General features: G+C 37.2%; 1 protein-coding gene across 5 annotated transcripts in view; it reads left to right on the top strand.

Annotated features, from left to right (window-relative positions):
- The window catches only part of ralgapa2 (Ral GTPase activating protein catalytic subunit alpha 2), a 244,784-nt gene extending 223,074 nt beyond the window's left edge, over positions 1-21,710 (top strand). For 3 of the 5 annotated variants that reach the window (XM_039651126.2, XM_039651128.2, XM_039651129.2), the window contains 2 exons: positions 6,503-6,627; positions 19,980-21,710. In XM_039651126.2, coding sequence (XP_039507060.2) covers positions 6,503-6,627; positions 19,980-20,137 — 283 coding nt within the window. In that variant the 3' untranslated portion in view covers positions 20,138-21,710. Of the gene's footprint in view, positions 1-6,502; positions 6,628-10,091; positions 10,152-16,691; positions 16,729-19,979 lie in introns of all 5 variants that reach the window. The other 2 variants (XM_039651127.2, XM_039651130.2) reach the window with 2 other exon arrangements.
- The last annotated feature ends 1,635 nt before the right edge of the window (positions 21,711-23,345 follow it).

The raw sequence follows: 23,345 nt of genomic DNA on the forward strand, positions 1-23,345 counted from the left end.
TTATTTCCTCTTTTTTTATTGAATTCCATGGTCATTTTACTTTTATAAGGGCTTTTTCCCCCTCACCGAGTACGAAATTCGCGTCCGAAATTTTCGCACGTTAAAAATAAATACGACCTCGCGTTATTTAAATTAAAAAAAAAACAATCGGATCGGGTCCGATTTTCTGCGTATTTTGCATCCGTAGCAAGCAGTTTGAATGGTGTTTTGACAATTCACACCCACTAAATCACGAAAAAAACGCATACGGAAATTTCGGACTCAGTGTGCAAAGACCTTTAGATGTATGCATCATGTGTTTTGTCAGATTCTGACATTTTTATCAATAAACATTGTTATTAAAAAAGTATATACTTTAAAGTAGGGCTGTCAAATGATTAATCGCGATTAATCGCATCCAAAATAAAAGTTTGTGTTTACATAATAAATGTGGGTGCACTGTGTATAATTATTTTACATATATAAATACACACACATGCTTGTATATATTTAAGAAATATTTTCTTGTATATAGATTTATATATAATTTATATTATATATAAATATTTTACATATAAATAATATTTTTTTCTTAAATATACATGCAAGTGTGTGTATTTATATATATATATATATATATATATATATACAAAATAATTCTACACAGTGCACCCACATATATTATGTAAACACAAACTTTTATTTTGGATGCGATTAATCGCGATTAATCATTTGACAGCCCTACTTTAAAGATGACACTAAAACTGTCATTGAGTCATTCATTCAAATTCCTGATTCTATCAGGAATGATGAGTGACTGTCTTTATAAATGGGTCATTGTATCATTGACTCGACCAATTTGTTCAAAAGCGTGTATTCATTCAGTAACAAAATGTGTTCCCTGAATAACACGTTTAAAATGCAACACAATTTTAACCTCTTGTTTATTGAACTGTTGTTATGTAATCTATCACATTTATGTTTGTTCTGATATTCTGAGAAAATATTTCAAAAAAAAATGGGGTAATTCTACTCGACTACATCACACAATCTCAAGGCATCTTATTGTTTGCTTTTTGTAAAGTGAATGACACTCGATAATGTCAGCTTGTACAACAATTACGATAATATAATAACAAGTGATGATTCAGAATCATACTTGGATCTAAATCCGAATGTTTCCCTGTGATTTACAAACAATCGTTTTGTAGTAACTTGTACAGACCAGTTGAAGCTCCTGCCACAGAGTGTTCTGGTTGAAGGCCCAGTTGAATAGATTGTTTTGGACTGTTCCTGAATACTCAATGAGTCTGTGCGGTCCCCTGGGCTCCTGCTCTCGACAGCCTTTAATGCCTCGCCTTTGTCACCTGGTGCACCGTGGGGTGGCAAAGTGGCCTCCAAAAGAGCATTATCTGTTCAAACCCCTCCACGGTATGCTTAGAGGACATTTCTTCTCCAAAGTGGATTTGCTTCATCTGTTTTTCCCTCTCTGTTGTAACAGCGCTATTGTACTTTTTGTTTACACACTTTTTTTTATCCCCTTTATCCCTTTCTCCCATCTACGCACAATCTGACCTGTGCTTGAATGAGGTCATCACATTATTTTACAATTCAGGGGGATGTTAAATCTGCCCTTTTGACACCACATCCCGTTTCCAGGTCTTTCTGAAATGTTTTGCGTTGAGTGTTCTGGGTGCGTGAAACTTTAGGAGTCGTGTTCTTACGATTGATGGGTTTGGAAACTCCCACTGCGTTTCGTTTCCATCAGACCCGAGAGTTTTTCCATCACAGGTGCTCAAATGGTGACTTAAATTACAATCGCGTTGGGAAATCCCTAAACTTTGGATTCGTGACTACTTTATGTAGGTTCCCGCTCGCCTGCGGGAAACACAGAGCGGTCCCGTGTTTGTTTTTCTCTCAGCATTAGCGTTTGGAACAGTGTCATCTAAAAGACCTCAGTCTGTGCAAACATTCAGCGTATTTCCTGTATGTTCAGATCGAGACGAGCGCTTGCACTGTTCTCTCCTTTATTGAATTAGCCCATGTCACCGTCATCCAGCCCTCAGGAACCCACCTCATGTATTCAAAGGAACAACCTGTGCCACAACAATTAGAGAAACCCGAGACAGAGATGAGACGTTGGGCATTGATGATCATAAATCATAAATCAAGTCTGTCAGTAAATCCAGCGTGATACACTGCAAAAATGATGTTTAGAGATTATTGGAGTACGTTTTACAAGAAATTTTCAGGTTTAATTCAATGTGTACTTGTAATTTGTGACATTTATCAGCAATTTCTGAGTGAAAATAGCTTATACGCCACTTTTTTTTGTAGTTAGTTGTCTACTGCTTTAATATCAAGCATACAAGGAACAATAAAGCACAAATCCTGTTTCTAAAGAGCAGCGTGCATTTATGTAAACAGCTGCCGGAGCAGTATCACGTAAATCAGAGGTGTGCCAGAACTGATGTGAAGCCGCAAACATCGCTTAGTCGCAGATCAATGTATGAAATGTAATGTGCTGTGACTGCTGCGTAAATCTGTTCAATAGATGGGAGGTTAGGATTTTTTTTTTTTTTCATCCTCAGGAAGTGGGAGTGCAGGTTAGCCGACGGCAGCGGTGACTCTGGCTGAGGTCAATATTTGTTTTAGGAATCTCAATAGCTGAGCCACGCTTAAGTCATCTGCATCTCTGATAATGGCACGCCATATGGCTCTGTTGACCTAGTGGGATCAGGCTTATTATCCCTTATTCTCATTCCTCTCTTCCCCTCCCTCCCTCTGTCCTCTATTTCACGCACATACACTTTTCTATCGCACCCATTACTTAATATGCTTTACATCTCAGTTGTGTTTTCAGTAATCACTGTTATTCATCTGTAAGGCACTTTACCGTGTTTCTGTAGTAGCATTTTTTCAGATTTTATGTTTATGTGTGCATGCCGTATTTAGCTGATCGTTTTGATTACAGAGATCCGTTTTAATTCGAGGATACAAAGGCTGTTTCCTATAATGTTACCCATGTTTCCTATACCAGCAAAACCTTTCATTTTTAGACACAGTAAAGGCCATTGCACACTGAGTCCGAAATTCGCATCCGAAATTTTCGCACGTTAAAAAAAAAATTCGACCTCACGTTATGTCGGTCACGCTTGCACACCGCCTCCGAAACTTTCGTCCGTCATAAAATTAATCGGATCGGGTTCGATTTTCTGCGTTTTTCGCATCCAGAGCCAGCATTTTGAGAGGTCTTTTGACAATTCAGGGCGGGGGGAGCTCGTCCTCAAATCATTGCACGTATGCGCCGTGCTTTCAGTTTCGGTTTTCAATTCGATCAAGTGTTTATGTTCTCTTCTCTATATTGGATTATGAAATTAATAAACCTCCCCTTTCAATCAGATTGAAATTTAGGATCGAATAAAGTGTGATTGAGCAGCCTATTCGATAACTAATGTATTATTTGGGCACAATATATACACAATAACAGCCTAGCTGTTCTGTCTGCCCAGCGCTTCCACCGGGCCGCGCGCGGGTGTGTGTTTGTGTGTGTGTCCATGCCTGGTCCATACCAGACACACTGCCAGTCTCCGTTCAGAATCGATTGGTTCACGGAAATTGGTGGTCTTGTTTTTAATATGTGGCTCCAGAATCGCTAGCAAAGCATCGAACTGTCCCGCTGACATTCTGAGGTAAATTTTGAATCGCTCAGGATAAATTCGCAACTCCTTGATAAGGAACTCTCCTTCCTCTCGGCGCAATTTCAGGATTGGATGGACGTAATATTTTCTGTTTTTTCTCTTTTCAATATGAGAGAGGGCAAAAATCATCCTCACTGCTTGACGAATCCATTTGGTATTTTTGCGTTTTTTTCCCGCAAACGTTTAATAAATACGCAACGGACTCGGTGTGCAAGGTTTCTATGCGTGACGAATTTTTTAGGCTGACGAACACGAAAATACGCATCCGAAAATTTCGTACTCAGTGTGCAATGGCCTTAACACTCCGATTTGTACGTACACATTTATAACGCCACGTGCCGTCTGTTGCTGATCATTTCGATTGGGTTTTATTTCGAGGCTAAGCTATACGTGTTTCACCCCCTCCCTTCCCGCTGTGTGTTTTGAGCAGAAAGCATGCAGAAGTGAGGCTCCTTGTGTGCAGCCCTCAGGCTCAGGTGCTTGTCAGCGTTGGGTTCAGTCGGACCTTTTCAACAATTTGTCACGGTTGCCTCAGCTCCTGCTGCGCCGGCACGTGGCACACGCACACACACACACACACACACACTGGTGTGGCGTAGCCAGCGTGGTCATGATGGAGTGCAAAGGCCTTGGCAACAGCCTAGCGCCTGGCGGAATAAGCAGCCTCCCTAATGAGATGGGAATGGCATCAGTCGGGCCCTCCAGAATTTCAGCAGGCAGGCATGTGCCTCCACTCCTCAACCTATTCATTACACATTAGAGCACACACACATATAAATACAGCGATGCGCACTGATTGTAAACGTGTATTAGTTCTTGAGTGATTGCCAGGCTTGCGTCGGTGTGTATGTGGACGTCGGGGCAGAAACACCTGCTCATGCGTTTGTTTGGACGGTTAACGGACTGTCGCCGTAAATGAACAGGCCACGCTCACCATGTGTGTGTAAAGACTGCAGTGCAAATGGCTTCAGGAAGATTTGATTTGTTTCATCTGCCATAGTACCAGTGCCCAACCTAGTTTCCATTTGCTCTGAAATGCCAAGTGGAATGTGCCGGATCCTGAAGCTAAATTGGAATCGGAGCAAACTGTAATAACTCCTTTTTGTCCTTTTTCTAAAAGTCTTCCGCTACATCTCCTTTTTGATTTACTTCCCTTGATTATTTTAGCTGCCTGTGCAAGGGAAAACAAAATGAAAACTCGTGTGTCACTTAACCTGTGTGACTTGTGACTGTGGAACACAGAAGGAGAAGTTTAGCAGTATGTTCACACTGCTGCTGCCCATGCAAGAAAATAATGCACTTTCACCAAGAAATGTTCACTTACCTAAAGGATTATTAGGAACACCACACGATTACTGTGTCTGACCCTTTTTTGCCTTCAGAACTGCCTTAATTTTATGTGGCATTGATTCAACAAGGTGCTGAAAGCATTCTTTAGAAATGTTGGCCCATATTGATAGGATAGCATCTTTCAGTTGATGGAGATTTGTGGGATGCACATCCAGGGCACGAAGCTCCCGTTCCACCACATCCCAAAGATGCTCTATTGGGTTGAGATCTGGTGACTGTGGGGGCCATTTTAGTACAAAAGACATTGAGGTCTTTTTTTTTTTTTTTTGTAAATTATTTTATTTAGAACTTTTCCATTGTTACTAAAACAATCATTTTCAAAAGCTGTTCTTTCGAACTTTCTATTCATCAAAGTCTCTTACAAATTTTTTTTTTATCATGGTTTCCACAAATATATTCCCTTTCGAATGACTGGATTTTAAGTGGTTAGCTTTGAGGATAAGTTTTTTTTTTTTTTTTTTTTTTTTATTATTATTAAATAAATGCTGATTTGTTTTTTGGTGAGCATAAGAGACATCTTTTAAAATCATATAAACAGTATGAGTTGCATTTGGCATCATTGGCATAATGTTATGTCCCGTATTATACGGAACGGTTGGACGTGGAGTTTTAAAACGCTGTTAAAAAAGGAAACCGGCCCCGGCCGACAGATCACCAAAACAAAAACCCAAAAAAAAGACAAAAGCTAAGTTCCACAAAAATTATTTATTTTTGTTTTTGTAGTGGAAATGGAAATGATAAGTTAAAGAAAAATGACTTCAGGGTGCCCCAAGGCCAAAATAATAAACAAAATGAACTTATAAACGAAACAATACTAAATTACCTAAACGGAGTCAACCAAAAATACAAAATAACTTCCCTAACTCCCTGAAAATAAACAGATTACAAAGGAAGTCAAATCAAATGGCAGGACACCCCTACATTCCTTAAATCATATAAACAAAGTCAAAGTAACTCATCACCACATTAAACAATCAAAAAAATCAGAGGTTTTTGGGATCTGTCGACGGGAGGAGGAATCCGGAGCTCTGCACGCCACAAGGCCAAACGCCCAGAATGAGCTCCCCGTCTTCATGGAGCGCCGCCCTTTTAAACTCGATGCATTTGTAGTTCCACCAATCAGGTTCCTCCAGCTGTAATCACTCCCTGCACACACAGAACACCAACAACCCACACATAACAAAATATCGAGGATCGTAACACATAAAAATGCTGCAAACATCTTGATTCACCGTTTTTGAATATGCATGCATTTTAGTTTGTTCCTCACACAACATTTCTAAATGACCTTGTGATGATTTCATGAATCGCTTTTTCGATGCTGACAGCATTATAACTCTTTTTCTGTGCTGTTGTTCTGATGTTCTTGTTTATATTTCCCTTTTCGCTGTCCAGTCGTTGTTCCTGGGTATTTTTGAACTCTGTGATGATCTTCTGTCATGTGAATGTCATTTTCCTTGATGGACCGTCAGTTATGAGGAGAGAGCTCTCTACCTGGAGGCCATCATTCAGAACCACAAGGAGAACATGACCTTCGAGGACTTTGCTGCCCAGGTCTTCTCTCCCTCCCCCAGCTTCTGGCCAACCGGAGGAGCAGGTGAGACACCGTCTCTAGCCTTTTATTTAACTTTTTTTAATGATTGGCACTGTACTAACACAGAACCTAAACCTAACAACTTAACCCATGTTGAATCCATGTACGGAATAGTTTCGCTTAAAATGAAAATTGTGTTAACATTCACTCACCCTCAGGTTGTTCCAAACCTGTATGCATTTCTTTCTTCTGTTGAACACAAAAGAAGATATTTTGAAGAATGTGAGTAACCAGACCCTATTGACTTCCATAGTATTTTTTGGGAAGTCAACGGGGTCCATAAATGGTGACAGAATTTTCATTTTTAAGTGAACTATTCCTTTAACTTAGTAATTTCTTGTGTAAGTAGTAACTGCACATACTGCAAAATAAAATTCAGTTTTTATTTTGCTATCCTCAGTATTCCTCTCCCACCCCAAAATTGGGAATTCACTAAACTGGATAGATTGTCTGGTACGGTTGCTTATTGCAGTTGTGATGTGGTCAGTGCACAGGTCTAGATGAAACCATGCGGTCACTGCACTGACCGTACAGGCTCGACATTTTATGACTGCGAAAATCGAATCAATACAGCCTACACTTGTGAAACCAGGAGAAATAGATGTGGGCATAATTCTATTTAAAGAACCACGGTGTCATGGAAATGAATCTAATCTTAACTTAAGTCACTGACAAATCTGTAGTGAACACTTCTATATAGTTTTTGAAAGTTAAATATATTTAGTTGAAGTGTTTTTAGTACTTCAGCTTAAACTAAACGAAAATGAGTTAATGAAATAAGTAATTTTTTAATTTTATTTTAGTTAATGTTTGTTTTTTCATGTAATGAAAATGTTTTTTTTATGGTTTTAGTTTTAGTTCCTGATAGTAACCCTGTCTCGTATACTACAGTCACAACGACATTGAATCTTCATTTTTGTCCGGTTTTCAGGATTTCGATTTTTTTTTAAATTTATTTTCTTTTTACATTTACAGAATGACAAAAGCGGTTGTGTTTGTTTGGCTGGACATGTAGTGCATTTTGCATTTTGAGTGTAGGCTATTTACTTTTCTTTGTTATTTAAATAGTTGTTTAATATGTGCACTCTGTTCTTCAAGTGGATGGTAATTCCCCCGTCCCTGAATGCAGCCGGTCTGGTGTGGAGAGCACTGTACAGAACTCATTCTTTTCCATCATTTCGCAGAATAATCCTCTGAAACTTTTGATTTCAATAGCGACGCCCATTTATTTCCTAGAAAGGCGTTGAAAATCGCTATGGTGACCTCTATTGACTCGTGACAAAAGCTGCATACAGAGCGGCTCACAGACACACCCACTGAACCCAGAGGGAGGGAGAGAGACCGACCATATTAGTCACTTCAAACTCCATCTCTCTGAATTTCTCTTCTTTTGCATCTCAAGGTTTCTTGTTGTACCTCCATCAAACACATCAGAAACTGCTTTTCCAGATTGTCGTTCTATCTTTTCGCCTTTCTCTTTTGTTCTAATTACTCTCTCATGTTCATTCTTTTCTCTGGATACTCTGAGTTGTCATGTTTGTTTCTTTTCTTTTCGTGTTTCTTCGGTTTGTGTCGCCAAAACCAAATTACAAATTCAATATTTATTTACTAATTAACACTTTACTAATTAAAAGTAATAATATACCCGTAAAATGTAGCCTTAAGATGGAAAGAGGTCATACAAGACATGCAAGCTCTGTTCCAAAGCTGTCCAGTTTAGGAGCGTTTTAGAGACATCAGATGTTCATAGCAAAGCCTGGTACACCATCATTTTGGTTGTACCATGAGTCTGTTGAATTCTTGATTCTGATTGGCTGACAGACATTATAAGCTGTGCACTTATTTTTTAGTTAACATACAGTTGTGAAGTGATGAAGTGATCAAATGATGCATTTAGATATAAATCCTCCTGAATGGCAGATTAGTCAAAAGAAATGTTGATGATAAATCGATATATCATTCAGTGCTAAATATATCAATATATTAAGTTTAATCTAGCTGCCTGTTTTATCTACATACACATTATGCCTTCGGAGGAATAGCTGTTTTGATCATGTCTGTTCATGTGATGCACTTTTAGTGTTTCATAGTTGATGCCCTTTTGAACCCTTTTATTTTCCTCATTCATCTGAAAATTAAATGATTTACTTTCAAAAAAGTACGTTCTAATTTTATTCTGATAATTTTCCAATCATGTATATACTTAGTTGTAGTAAAACTAATGTTGTAGTATTTATGAAGAGTTCAGGTGCAAAAGCCTCTAAGTGCCATTTGAAATTTTCTTCTAAAATTATGATTTTTATCAAGCTTGTATATTTAAGTTCAGTGATTTCACTTAAATGGCATGATAATTACCTATTAATTGTTATTTAATTGAAATTACTGAACTTAAATATACAAGTTTGATCAAAATCATCATTAAAGAAGAAAATTTCAAATGGCATTTAGAGGCTTTTGCATCTGAACTCTTCTTATATATTCATATATAACTATTTACACTTAAAGTTGAAAAGAAATTTGAGATTCAAAATGTTTTGTTTTGGAACGAAATCTCTTCTGCTCATCAAGGCTGCAGTTATTTGATCAAAAATGCAGGAAAAATATTATATTATATTATTACAGTTTAAAACAACAGTTTTTATGTGAATATATTTTCAAATGTGATTTATTCCCGTGATCAAAACTGAATTTTCAGCATCATTACTCCAGTCTTCAGTGGCACATGATCCTTCAGAAATCACTCTAATATGATGATTTGCTGCTCAAGAAACATTTCTGATTATTATCAATGTTGAAAACAGTTGTGCAACTTAATTTTTTTGTGTTTTTTCATTATTCTTTGTTTAATATAAAGTTATAAAGAACAGTATTTATTTGAAATCAAAATTTTTACTGTCACTTTTGATCAAAATAATTTAATTTAATCCATCCTTGCTGAATAAAAATATCCTGGAAAAAAAAGTTTTGCATTTTAAACATTAATAATAGTAAACATTTCTCTGAAGGATCATGTGACACTGACTGTGATCATTAAGACTGAAGACATAATGATGAGAACATTCAGATTTGATCACAGGAATAAATTACATTTTAAAATATATTCACACAGAAAACAGTTGTTTTAAATTGTAACAATATTTCACAATATTGCTGTTTTACTGCATTTTTGATCCAATAAATGAAAGATAGAAAATCGTATAGACCCAAACAATAGAACGGTAAAGTAGTAATTTAGCCAGTTTTTTGTTTTATATTCTGACATCTACATCAAGCCATTGCAGCTTGACACTTTAATGAGATAACTGCATGTAGACAGCTTCAACTAGACAGCACTGGAACAGAGCCACAGATTCCCTCACTACTACAGGTCATGTCGAACACCTCCTCATCCAGTAGGGCTTTAGCTGTTGTGTGGCTGACAGTCTCATGACCTGCTCCATGTTTCACCACCATCTCACCCATGACAGCAGGCAGGCGTTGGCCAGGGATGGTTTGGGACGTGGACTACCTCTGGGCCAAGCTGGACTGTAAGCCTTTCTGCCTGCTTCCTCCATTAGGCATGTGGCCCCACACGTCTGTTACACAAACCCGTCTTTTTCCACTCTATTTTTCTCCATTTTCAATATACCCTGCATGTTCCCTTTTTATGACAGTCAATTGAGCACAGAGGATTTCCTCCTTGTTTTTCCGGAACGGTTTCTTTTAAAGTGCCCCTATTATGCTTTTTTGAATATTACCTTTTGAATATTACCGTATGTGTAAAATGACCAAAGTGCACGTCAAATAAAGTTATGCTGAACTGTCAAAACCATGGATATCCATAATAAAGGCTAGATGTGTCACGGCGGAGTCTCTATCGTCATCACCGGCGGCCATCTTGTCACAGGCAAGCTTTCTGGCGGGCTCCTGATGTAAGATGGGTGATCAGCACGAACACAAATATCTCTTATGTCGTTGAATTCTTGACGGATTTACAAACGGTTTGGTTTCTTACGTTATAAACGTGGCTATAATTCTGGACGATTATTTCTTGATACACTTATTATTCATAAAGAGTGCAGTCAGTGTCATAACTACATCTCTGACGTTTATAACAATCCAGACCGTTTGAAAATAGAAAATTGAGCGGGTTATGGTTATTTAAAATACACGCACCATTAAAACACAATGTTACGAGTGAGCGAGCTGCTGTGACAAGATGGCCGACAGGTGCGGATGTCGCCCTCCATTGGCCAGCAGCGCAGACGAGACATCTAGCCTTTATTATGGATATCTATGGTCAAAACTGTCAGCGATTCCAGTCTCACTTCCTGCACGAACCTGTAGGTTTACAACTCATTTGCATAATGGTTTTCATTGGCTGTCAACGTCTACTTTGACCCGCCCTCAAACACTGTAGTTGTAGCTGAGACTGGAAGAGTTTTATTTGAGTTGCCGAGTTTAGTTGATACTGAAAAACTGACACCACCGTTACTGTTCGTATCACTGTGTATCAAGTTTGTATCACTGTGTATCAGAGAAATTCGACCAATCGCATCAGAGCAGAGCAGACTGTCAGAAAAAAAGGGTTTCGAGAGACCAAATCCTTGATCGAACCGTTTCAGACACTTACGGCCTGTTTACACCAGGTCACTTCATGTGTTTTTACTGATAGTTATCAGATTTATCAAAACGATTCCTTTTACACTTGGTCACATAAATGTATTTCGGCAAAACGGATTTAAATCCGATCTTCAGTTCCCACGCTATATGAAGGTTGTTTTGTTTGTTGATCATTGGCTAATTTCAAAATCAAAGACAATAGGAGAACAGGAGAATGCTTCATTTACTTTTAATGAAGATCATTTGGTGTTACTCAATACTTTCACTTGCGCGTTTCGCGTTGGCTTGATGAAGAGATACTCCTCTGTGGTGGTGTGTTGCAGTAGCGTTGTCATATCCTATAACATGACATATAGCCTATAACACACTCTCACACGTTTAGCATTGTTGAATTGGAGGAGTAAAATGTACATATGTGGTTTCAACAACCAGATGCATTTACACTCGTCCAGTTTCGTCTGGTACACGGCCCAGACCTCGTCCTGATGTGGTTCGGATTTAAATCCGTCTCAAATGGGTTTCGGTCTTTCACAATCCCACCGCTAACGGAAGTGGCCAGGTGTAAACATAATGCTGCAATATACATTGAGAAAAAGAAAGTGTATTTGAACTTGATTGCATATAAATTTGTCATAGGGGACCTGCGAAACTAAATCAGGAACCTTTAATATAGCATAATATGGGCACTTTAAAAAACACAAATGTGAGATTGCGCATTGGATCATGTGAGCTTATGGATCGGCACAGATTTAATTTTTTAAACGTTACCTCTGTTCCAAAACCTAGTTCACAACCACATACGCCGTTTTAGCTTGAAAGGCAGCATTCTTGTTGATTGGAAAATAACTTGTTGTATTCGGATTAAGGCTGAAACGATTAGGCGACATTGTCGACAGTAAGAAATTGTCGACAAATATCTTTGTTGTCGAGTAGTCGTTTGATCTCACGTGACCTAATGTAAGGACGTGCAATAACACGATTTGACAGCTACAGCGCTGTGGCGCTAGAGTGTAATGCGGCCTGCAAATGCTATTGCGGTAAAAGAAAAAAACAGCGTGAATTATGACGGAGTACAAACAAATCCGAATTAGCAAGGGTTGGGAAAGTTTCACAAAACTTAAAACCAACAATGCTGTCGTGTGCAATACATGCAAGGCGGAACGTGCTTTTCACGGGAGCACAACATGCATTTTGGAGCACTTAAAGCTACACTGTGTGATTTTTACCCCCATCTAGTGGTGAAAAGGTATATGACCATCCAGTGAATATTAGTTTCTGTTCCTCTCAATTCCAATTTCGTTTGGCCAATGTAGTCCAAGATTAACATGGCTTCCAGGTCGACCTCGTCCATGAGTGTTAACTCAAACGTAAACGTGAAAGGCGAAGCTTGAGTTAACGGGTATGTCCCTCTTTGGCTAATGTACTTTCAAGATGGAGGGGCAACATGGCGACCGACATTAGAACCCCTTACCCGTATTTATTTTCAATGGCATATTATACACTCACGAGAATACTTTATTACTTGAACCAAGTAAATATACATTAATGAGCACATATATTTTTGAAAGAAATAAGTGTTTTTAGCTTAGAATATACTAAAAGAGTTACAGTGTAGCTTTAAAGAGTAAACATCCCAGCAAAAAAGTGTTCTCCTGCTGGAGCTAACTAACTAGTGGTAACGTAAATCTCTTTATTGGAGCAATACTACTAATAATAGTAATAATATTATCAATAATAATATTTATAATAATAATAATGCTTTTTGCATAGAATAAAGTTTGATCGAGCTTAGGAGAGAGGGCTGTTTTGATTATTGTAACACTATTGGGTATTATAGTCTTATCACTTGCCTGTATTTTGTTCCATAATCATGAAGACTTACAAAAGGAGATGTTTAGGAAGAATATCATGGTGGTACCTTTTTTATATATACTGTAAGTTAAAAGGTAAATGAGAAAGTCTCTGTCATCTCAATTTTCATAAAAAAAAGATTGTAATTTTATATTTATAATATTGGTTTGCAGATTAATATTTTACCACTCTTTGTGTCCTGAAGTAAATGTCAATTTTTCTGTTTCAGTTCTAAGTAAAGCAGTGGGCATATTAAGCAATGCTTAAATGTGATTTGAGTTGGACCGATCTGAAAATTTAAAGAGAATGACCTATTTGTAGGCTCAAAGTTCATCAAAACTAAAAAACTATTTCAAAAGCTGAACTAATTTTCTTATATATATATATATATATATATATGTATATATATATATATATATATATATATATATGAAGAGTTCAGATACAAAAGCCTCTAAGTGCCATTTGAAATTTTCTTCTAAAATGATCATTTTTATCAAGCTTGTATATTTAAGTTTAGTAATTTCACTTAAATGGCAATGAAGATTACCTATTGATTGTTATTTAAGTGAAATTACTGAACTTAAATATACAAGCTTGATAAAAATGGTCATTTTAGAAGAAAATTCCAAATGGCATTTAGAGGCTTTTGCATCTGAACTCTTCATATATATATATATATATATATATAAAGTAAGAATAACTCTATAATGTTTTAACTAATTAAAAAATCAGACTAATCGTTACAAACCCACTGATTAGCCGGTGAAATAATCGACGATTAGACAATTAATCGCTCTAATAATCGCTAGATTAATCGATTATCAAAATAATCGTTTGTTGCAGCCCTAATTCAGATTGAGCTGTTTTTGACTGATGCTATAAGTGATATATCTCTCAACACTGTCTGCCAATTAATTTTTTCTGAGCTCATTGCTGTGTTTTCTGGGATTGCCTCGTCTGTGAAGGATACATCATGCAATGCCAAAGCCAAGTAAACTACCGTTCTAAGATTTGGGGTCAGTAAGAATTTTGTTTTGTTTTTTCTTCGAAAAGGATGCTTTCATTTGAGAAAAGTGACGGTAAATACTTTTACATTGTTGCAAAAGATTATCATTTCAAATAAATGCTTTTCAAACAGAATATTTCTGTTAAAAAACTATTTTAACACTGATAATAATCAGCAATGTCTATGTTGGAAACTCTAGGTTTTGGAACAGGGCAAACTAAATCTCTGGTTGTGTCGATGCAGGGTTTGTTTTGGGGCCGTTCGGTTATTCGATTGAGTCGAGTATTGACAGGAATTGAGTATTGAGTTAAATTGTTGTTTAATATCATAGTTGTTGGATAAGAGCTCTGGAATATATCAGTCTCATCACAGACGTCGGTCAGGAACACTCTCCCTCATATAAAAACTAATAACCGTGAGTTATTTTACGCCTTCATTGACATGATCATTATTCCAGCACAAACACCTGACGGTCATCTTTGTTCAGATGTAGCCTTGTGCTCGGGTTTAAGACAAACTCGTTTCGTTTGATTCACATATTTTGAAAAAACATTTTCCTTTTTTCCGACTCAGATGTCAGGCATTCCACAGCTTCTCTGTTCTTTCATTCTCTGAAAACACACAGTGTGAACAGAAGTGTGTCAGCCTCTGCGTGTCTGTCATGAGCACTGTATGTTATGTGTCAGTGATGCGCTGAAACTACAGCAACTGCGAATGTCGGGTGGAAAATTACCGTTCGGAATAAAAAAAATCTAGAGAGCATTTTGCTAAATATATGCATGTGTTACATATTCATTATATAGTTACTTAACCATAACTTCATTATTTAATAAATCTTTGAATAAAGATTTCATGAAAATAAGTTTTTGAATTGAAATGCTTATATTTCAACAACAAACGAGTTGAAACATAATATTATTAAGAAGTTGACATAACAGCGCAGTCTCATCCCAAGACGTCATATAACTGACGTCTTGGGACGTCTTTTGACCATACGTCAACATCCGCCGTTTTAGGGTACCCTTTAACGTCAGTTAGATGACGTTATCGGATCCTAACCCAGACCTAAACCTACCCCGTCACCTAACTGACGTTAAAGGTAAAGCGTCAGTTGTATGACGTCCCAGGATCGTCATGTAACTGACGTTAAAGGGTACCCTAAAACGGCGGATGTTGACGTATGGTCAAAAGACATCCCAAGACGTCAGTTATATGACTGTGTTAGATATAAAAATGTGGTAACACTTTACAGTAAGGTTCATTAGTTAACATTAGTCTAGCATGAACTAAAAATGAGCAATACATTTGTTACAGTTAGTCAATACAAATCCATCTGTTCATGTTATTTTCAGTGCATTAACTAATGTTAACAAATACAACTTTGATTTTAATAACGTATTTGTAAATGTTGAAATTAATATTAACTAAGATTAATAAATGCTTTAATAAATTGTTCAATCTTAGTTTGTTAACTGAGGTAATTAACTAATATTAAAGGAGTAGTTCACTTAAAAAAAAAAAAACTTTTGCTGATAATTTATTCACCCCCATGTTATCCAAGATGTCCACGTCTTTCTTTCTTCAGTCGAAAAGAAATTAAGGTTTTTGATGAAAACATTACAGGATTTTCTCCATATAATGCACTTCATTGGGAACCAAACATTCCAAGGTCCAAAAGACAGTTTCAGTGCAAACTGTTAAAAGGGCTTTAAACGATTCTAGATGATGAACAAGGGTCTTAACAAGCGAAATGATTGCTCATCTAAAAAAGAAAATAACAAAGTTTAAGATTTATAAGCTCAAATGCTCGCCTTTCTCTGTTCTGTGATGCACGTTCGTGACTCTCCTGTTCGAACTCATTCATCAAAATGAACAAATCTTTTCCCGAGTCAATTCATTCGTTCGTTGGGTGAACCAAATGACATGAAAAAAGATTTGTTCATTTTGACGAACGAGTTCGAACAGGAGAGTCATGAACGCGCATCACAGAACAGAGCAAGGCAAGCATTTGAGCTTATAAAAACTTAATTTATTTTATTTTTTTTTAATGGGTGATGTTTTCACTTGATAAGACCCTTATGCATCATCTGGGATCGTTTAAAGCCCTTTGAACAGTTTGCACTGAAACTGTCTTTTGGACCTTGAACCGTTTGGTTCCCACTGAAGTCCATTATATGGAGAAAAATCCTGGAATGTTTTCATCAAAAACCTTAATTTCTTTTCGACTGAAGAACTAAAAAGACACGGACAGCTTGGATGTCATGGGGGTGAGTAAATTATCAGCAAAAGTTTTTTGCTTTTTTTTTAACATGAACTACTCCTTTAACTAGTGAACCTAATTGTAAGTGTTAGCAAAAATGTTTATATGCATCTTACATATTTGAGTATTAAATCCAATTAAATCCAACCTCTTATTTCAGAAACATTCCTTTCAGTTCATCACTGTTGTGTGTATTTGAACATGTTGTGTTGTCCTTCTTTCACCCCTTAGGAGTAACTACTAACACACTTTTTCCACAGCGTTCAATCTCACACACACACTCTTTGACATCCTCGTGACGGTGCTCAGCTTACGTGTTGCTCTATTGTCTTCTCTCCTCTTCAGATTAAGTGTGTTACAGGTGTGAGTTCAGTAACTGAAGGTAAGAGTCTCGGTCTGAGCGGAAGCTTGCGTTCTGTCCCAGAGATCCCTCTCTTTCCTCTCGTCTACTCATCTTCCCCTCTTTATTCCCTCTGGAGGAACAGCGAGGCGGTTCTGATTATGGACACAAGCGCAGTAATCGTAACACAGTAGCAGCATGAATGCTCTCCATCTTTCCTCCTCTCCTGCATGTCTCCGCTTTATTCCCTCTCTTCTCCTCGTCTTTGTCCTTTGGCGTGTGTGTGTGTTTGCCTGAGGCCACATCTGACACTAACACCTGCCCTACTGGAACATGTCTTTGTCACTTACGCTTTTGTTTGGACCGCTGCGGGAGCAAACGGGAATGAGGGACACTTACTTTAGAAATATGCTGGGTATATTCCTCTATAATATCTATATAATATTATAGAGGCCAAACAGGAAATAATTGTATAAAGTTCAATTTGCAGGATGTGGATATATACACACTACACTGAATATCTCAGTCTCACTTCACAACAGGATTTTCACACTAGAATTTCTTCCTTTCTTTCTTACATTTTTCTTTCTTCTTTCCTTCCTTCTTCTTTTTTCCTTCCTTCCTACCCTTTTTCTTTCTTTCTTTCTTTCCCTTTTCCTTCCTTCCTTTTTTCCTTCCTTCCTACCCTTTTTCTTTCTTTCTTTCTTTCTTTCTTTCTTTCTTTCTTTCTTTCTTTCTTTCTTTCTTTCTTTCTTTCTTTCTTTTTTCCTACCTTTCTTTTGTCCTTTTCTTTCCTTTCTTTCCTTCTTCCTTTCCTCATTTCTTTCCTTTTTCATTTCTTTCTTTCTTTCTTTCTTTCTTTCTTTCTTTCCTTTTCCTTCCTTCATTTTTTCCTTCCTTCCTACCCTTTTTCTTTCTTTCTTTCTTTCTTTCTTTCTTTCTTTCTTTCTTTCTTTCTTTCTTTCTTTCTTTCTTTCTTTCTTTCTTTCTTTCTTTTTTCCTACCTTTCTTTTGTCCTTTTCTTTCCTTTCTTTCTTTCCTTCTTCCTTTCCTCATTTCTTTCCTTTTTCATTTCTTTCTTTCTTTCTTTCTTTCTTTCCTTTTCCTTCCTTTTTTCCTTCCTTCATACCCTATTTCTTCCATCTTTCTTTCTTTCTTTCTTTCTTTCTTTCTTTCTTTCTTTCTTTCCTTTTTCCTTCCTTCCTTTTTTCATTCCTTCATACCCTATTTCTTTCTTTCTTTCTTTCTTTCTTTCTTTTTTCCTACCTTTCTTTTGTCCTTTTCTTTCCTTTCTTTCTTTCCTTCTTCCTTTCCTCATTTCTTTCCTTTTTCATTTCTTTCTTTCTTTCTTTCCTTTTTCCTTCCTTCCTACCCTTTTTCTTTCTTTCTTTCTTTCTTTCTTTCTTTCTTTCTTTCTTTCTTTCTTTCTTTCTTTCTTTCTTTCTTTCTTTTTTCCTACCTTTCTTTTGTCCTTTTCTTTCCTTCTTCCTTTCCTCATTTCTTTCCTTTTTCATTTCTTTCTTTCTTTCTTTCTTTCTTTCTTTCTTTCCTTTTCCTTCCTTCATTTTTTCCTTCCTTCCTACCCTTTTCTTTCTTTCTTTCTTTCTTTCTTTCTTTTTTCCTACCTTTCTTTTGTCCTTTTCTTTCCTTCTTCCTTTCCTCATTTCTTTCCTTTTTCATTTCTTTCTTTCTTTCTTTCTTTCCTTTTCCTTCCCTTTTTCCTTCCTTCATACCCTATTTCTTCCATCTTTCTTTCTTTCTTTCTTTCTTTCTTTCTTTCTTTCTTTCTTTCTTTCTTTCTTTCTTTCTTTCTTTCTTTCTTTCCTTTTTCCTTCCTTCCTTTTTTCATTCCTTCATACCCTATTTCTTTCTTTCTTTCTTTTTTCCTACCTTTCTTTTGTCCTTTTCTTTCCTTTCTTTCTTTCCTTCTTCATTTCCTCATTTCTTTCCTTTTTCCTTTCTTTCTTTCTTTCTTTCTTTCCTTTTTCCTTCCTTCCTTTTTTCCTTCCTTCATACCCTATTTCTTCTTTCTTTCTTTCTTTCTTTCTTTCTTTCTTTCTTTCTTTCTTTCTTTCTTTCTTTCTTTCTTTCTTTCCTTCCTTCCTTCATTCCTTCTTTCCTTCTTTCCTACTTTCCTTCTTTCTTACCAATATGAGAATTTTAAAATGATTAATATAATGTGTCTAAACTTTTGACTGAAATGAACAGTATTAAGAAAAAAATTAATATATATGTGCTGTTGAACATTTTGCCATTTCTAACTTTATTTTCAGAATGTGTGTATTTTTGATAATTAATATATAATTAATTAAAATGTATTACAAAAATTATATCAAATTTTTATATATATATATATATATATATGTATGTATTAAAATATAATGAAATGAATTATATTTATATATAGTTATTTTGTGTTTGGCCCCATGTAATATTTATACTGTATGCTGTTCTCACTCACGCTTTTCTTTTCACAAGCAACACAGTGCATCTTATTTTTAATTGTGAGTGCGCTTCCACTAGAGGTGCTGATAAAGACAGAAACTCTCAGGGTTTGCATGACTGACCTGATTCACACACCTCATTTAGTTAAATGTGAAGATGAAGGGATGAATCACTGTGATGAAGAGCACTGTCGGATCTGTACGCTCGGCTCCAGTGTGGAAACAGTCATCTCTGAGACCGGTAAATGATCAAATCCCTCGTTCGGCCAGCATTGGAGAGGGAGGGACCTGTGGGATAAGTGTGTGTCCTCTCTGCTGGCATCCTGAGATGGTGTGTGTGGACGAGTGGAACGGACACCACCCGCACTCGTTCACTCCTCCCCGACTCCTTTCACATGCTGAGGCTGTTGTTCTCCGCTCTCCTCCCCCTCTTTCAGAGAAGCCCTGGAGTGGAGGTCCATGTTCCCCACACCATCTGCTCTCAGAAACTTGAGATGCCCGTAAAAAAAAAAAAAAAAGGAAAACGGTCGAAAAGAAAGAAAATAGCCAAGCAGATGCCATCTTGACAAAGCAGGAAGCTTGTTTAATTTAGATGCTTTCTTGAGTGCCAGTGTCTCCGATCTCCGGCAGAATCCATATTTTTGCATTTCTGTTTCTTTCCTGACTGCTTTTCACATCGAAACGCCTCACATTAATTGGCGTTAACTGCATAATGGCTAATTTACGTGAGCGTCGTTCACATCCCTCTCCATCAGAGGGGTTTCTGCTTCAGGAATGGCATGCTATCAGCTTATCAATGTCATGTTTGCTGATGCTTGACTCTGCATGTAATATGTCCTCATTTCCCAGGTTCCCTCAGCGGCAGCACGAGCGCTGACCTCAGTGTTACCGCGATGACCGTCGACTCCGGTGACCAGGTCTCTCCCACGATACCGCGCGCATCCAAACACCGCGTGTCCGGGAAGCTCCGCCGCTCGGCCAGCGCCATCAGCAAATCCTCAAACTGAACTCGGCGTCCTTAAAACAACATGCTTGAATGTATTATTTGACTGGAATGTGACTTTTATTTGTGAGATGCAACTGTTGTCACTATATTATGTACATGACGTGCGGAAAGAAAGACCAAGAGAATCATTTATTCTGAAGAAAAGGACTTTCATAGAAACGCCGCATTCAGAAGTCAAATGAAACGTTTGAAAAACACTCACTTTACTTCATGTCAAACACTGGTGAACGTGGGAGAGACTTTGGTGTCGTCCCAGCACTGAGACGCTTTTTTGCCAGTCTGAGAGAACACTGACGCTCTCGAATCATGGAAAGAGAGAGCGTCGGCTTTTACTACTTTAATAACGTGTAACCAGTGACGTCTTTCAAAGCAATGAAGTCATGTTTTCTTTTCTTTCTTCGCGTTATGATTACTTTTAAGCAAGTGCTTTGATTGTTTTATGGCATTGATTTATGAAAAGGCACCTGCCGTTTGTGATTGGGTCGAGGTGTAGCATGAATGTGCTTCTTAATTTGGGATTTGAACCCGTTCCTGTCACGTGAATCGACTCTAACATTCCAATGTTTTTGCACTCTCAGTGGTGAAGATGCCGTCGCTTCTTCTTTTCTTCCCTCTGTGTTTGAATGTACTGTACATTGCTTTCATTTTGATTTGATTTGATTTGATGATATACTTGTGTCATGTTGTATAGAGGAGGCGCCTCAGGTAAAGCCCAACTCTGGCTGTGAATGAAGGGATCCTCACGGTGCAACTGGGATTCAGTCTGTAGGCTTTTTCTTTGTGTTTCCCCTCCGCAACTTTAATTGATCCCACACTTCCTGACGAGAGAAAGATCCGCGCGAGTAAATTGAATGAGATTGTCTGTTTGGTGAGAGCTGCTTCTGTGTGATTAGATGCTGGATGGGGGATCTTTTCCACCTGCTTCCCCGATTCCCACGTGCCTCTCCGAGTGCCCTTTACCATACCAGCAGCATCTCTCTCTCTATATATATATATATATCTCACTCTCTCCCTTTCTCTATCTCTCTCGCTCGCCAACGCCCTGTCGCCGTAGAGACCGGCCTGGTTGCCACGGAGACCAGGTGTCACACAATGCAAGCTCCGCCCACGCTGCAAAAGGACACGTGTTGCGCCACTTTGCCTTACCTGAACACTTGTCTTTAAGGCCGGACACTTTCCCCCTCTCTTCCAAACGCTAAGTAACATAGGAGGCGTTCTCTGAGTGCACCGAATGATGAAGCTGACGAATGTATGCAAACGGGCTGAAAATACTGCAACTAGCCCCACTTCTGTTTGAGAACGATGCGTTCATTGTAGACTTTGTTGTTAGCCTTGTATATTGTGTCTCTTTTTTTTTCTTGTTTTTGTTTTTTGAATGTTCTAAATTCTGAAGGATATAAATATAATAATGCCTGTAATATAATCTTTGTAAAAGACATTGGATAAGGAAGCTTGAAGATTTCATCATGACTTGTTAACATATCAGACTGTTTTTAATAGAAAAAAGTAATCGCTTTATCTTTACTAGAAATGTGAAGAAGTCGAAACATTTCATTAAATCGATTTGAAGTTCATGTTTGGATGCGTTTGTTTGCTCTGTTCGTGCTAGTCGCCATGACGTCAGCAGCGTCCTGCGAGGTTATGTTGTATTTAAACAATGTTTCTGGTTATTATAACCACTGATTTGTACCAAAACATGTCACTGCAAAACTACACTGGGATTTACTGTAAAACACACTCCGATATTATTTGTTTTAATTGCCACTTTGAAAAGGTCATTTCTTACAGTGTGTTTAACCCTTGTGCATCCTTGTGGACATTTTCGTCCTTTTCAGTTTTGTTTTTTTGATCACTTTGCCTGTGTTAAAGCTAACTGCAAAAAACTTGCCACAGGTGTGTATTTTTATTGGAATTTTACTATTTCACCGTCATTTTCTTAAAAAAATATTTTTTGCATTAGGTACGAAAAATACTCCCTCTCAGCACCTTTTGGACAAAAATGTCCCCATTGAAACCCATTAAAACTGCCATTTTTAATCCCCGGTTCAGTTAACTATAAAATTATGCAATCTTTGTTAAGAGGCTTTCATTCTGATGGCAAGGCTTCAAAATTTTATTTTTGACTATTTTTTTATCAGATGGTGTCATTTTTTTTTAAGTTTGGCCTATAAAACAAATATCGCTTTATTCCTGTTTTCTGGTTCGGCATACTATAGAGTCAACTGGATAAATTATGCAACGATATTTGTGTGGGTGTGTTGGTATGGATGTCAGAGTGTGGTTAGTATGTGTGTTATAAAAAAATATGTGTGTGTGTGCGCATGTGTGTGTTTGTCAGACTGAGAGAGAAAAACTGCAAATTCAAATCCAATCACTGTGAGCTCCAGTGGGGTTTTGCTGGGACCCAATGGGGAAAATATGTTACTACGCCCAAACAAACTGTTACCGAAAGCTCATTTTTTTAGATATCATCCTCAAATTTGGAACACAACCTATTTAGATTTATGGCTTTGATTTTATTGTAGTTTTGAGTTCAACCTGATTTAATAAATATATATTTTATATAAAATATTATTTTATAAATAATTTTCATAAACTTATACCTATATAACTTTTTTTTGGATTTACTTATTATTATTTTGTTTACTTCAGCAATAATCTGCAAAGGGTCTTCTTTAAAATGATACCAAACTTAAGTCTGTGCTTCAAAGCGTCACAGTTTTTTGACATGGACATTTTTGTCCTCTTTTTACCTATGTGTAAATTTTTTTAATTGATGCACAAGGGTTAAAGAGATATTCACCCACAAATGGAAACTCATCATTTACTCACCCTAATGTCGTTCCAAACCTGTATGAATGTCTTCCGCTGAACACAACAGAAGATATTTTAAAGAATGTTGGTCAAATATCACACAGTTGACGGTCGCAGTTGAAAAAAAAAACGTTTTGGTTTCAAACATTCTCCGAAATATCTTGCTTTGTGTTCTACAGAGGAAAGGACTTCATAAATGTTTGGAACAAGTGAATGATGACACATTTTTTTCATTTTCAAGTAAAATGAGAAACGAGTAATAAAAGTGGTATGTAAAAGCTGCCCAGTTACACCAAATAGACATAGTTATTGGACATACTATTTGCCAAACACCCACAATTTGAATTGGCTATACACCCTCTAAAGGGATACTTCACACAAAAATTGAAATGTTC

This window comes from Pimephales promelas, chromosome 15, assembly GCF_988280905.1.
Source record: "Pimephales promelas chromosome 15, fPimPro1.hap1.1, whole genome shotgun sequence".
NCBI lineage: Eukaryota > Metazoa > Chordata > Actinopteri > Cypriniformes > Leuciscidae > Pimephales > Pimephales promelas.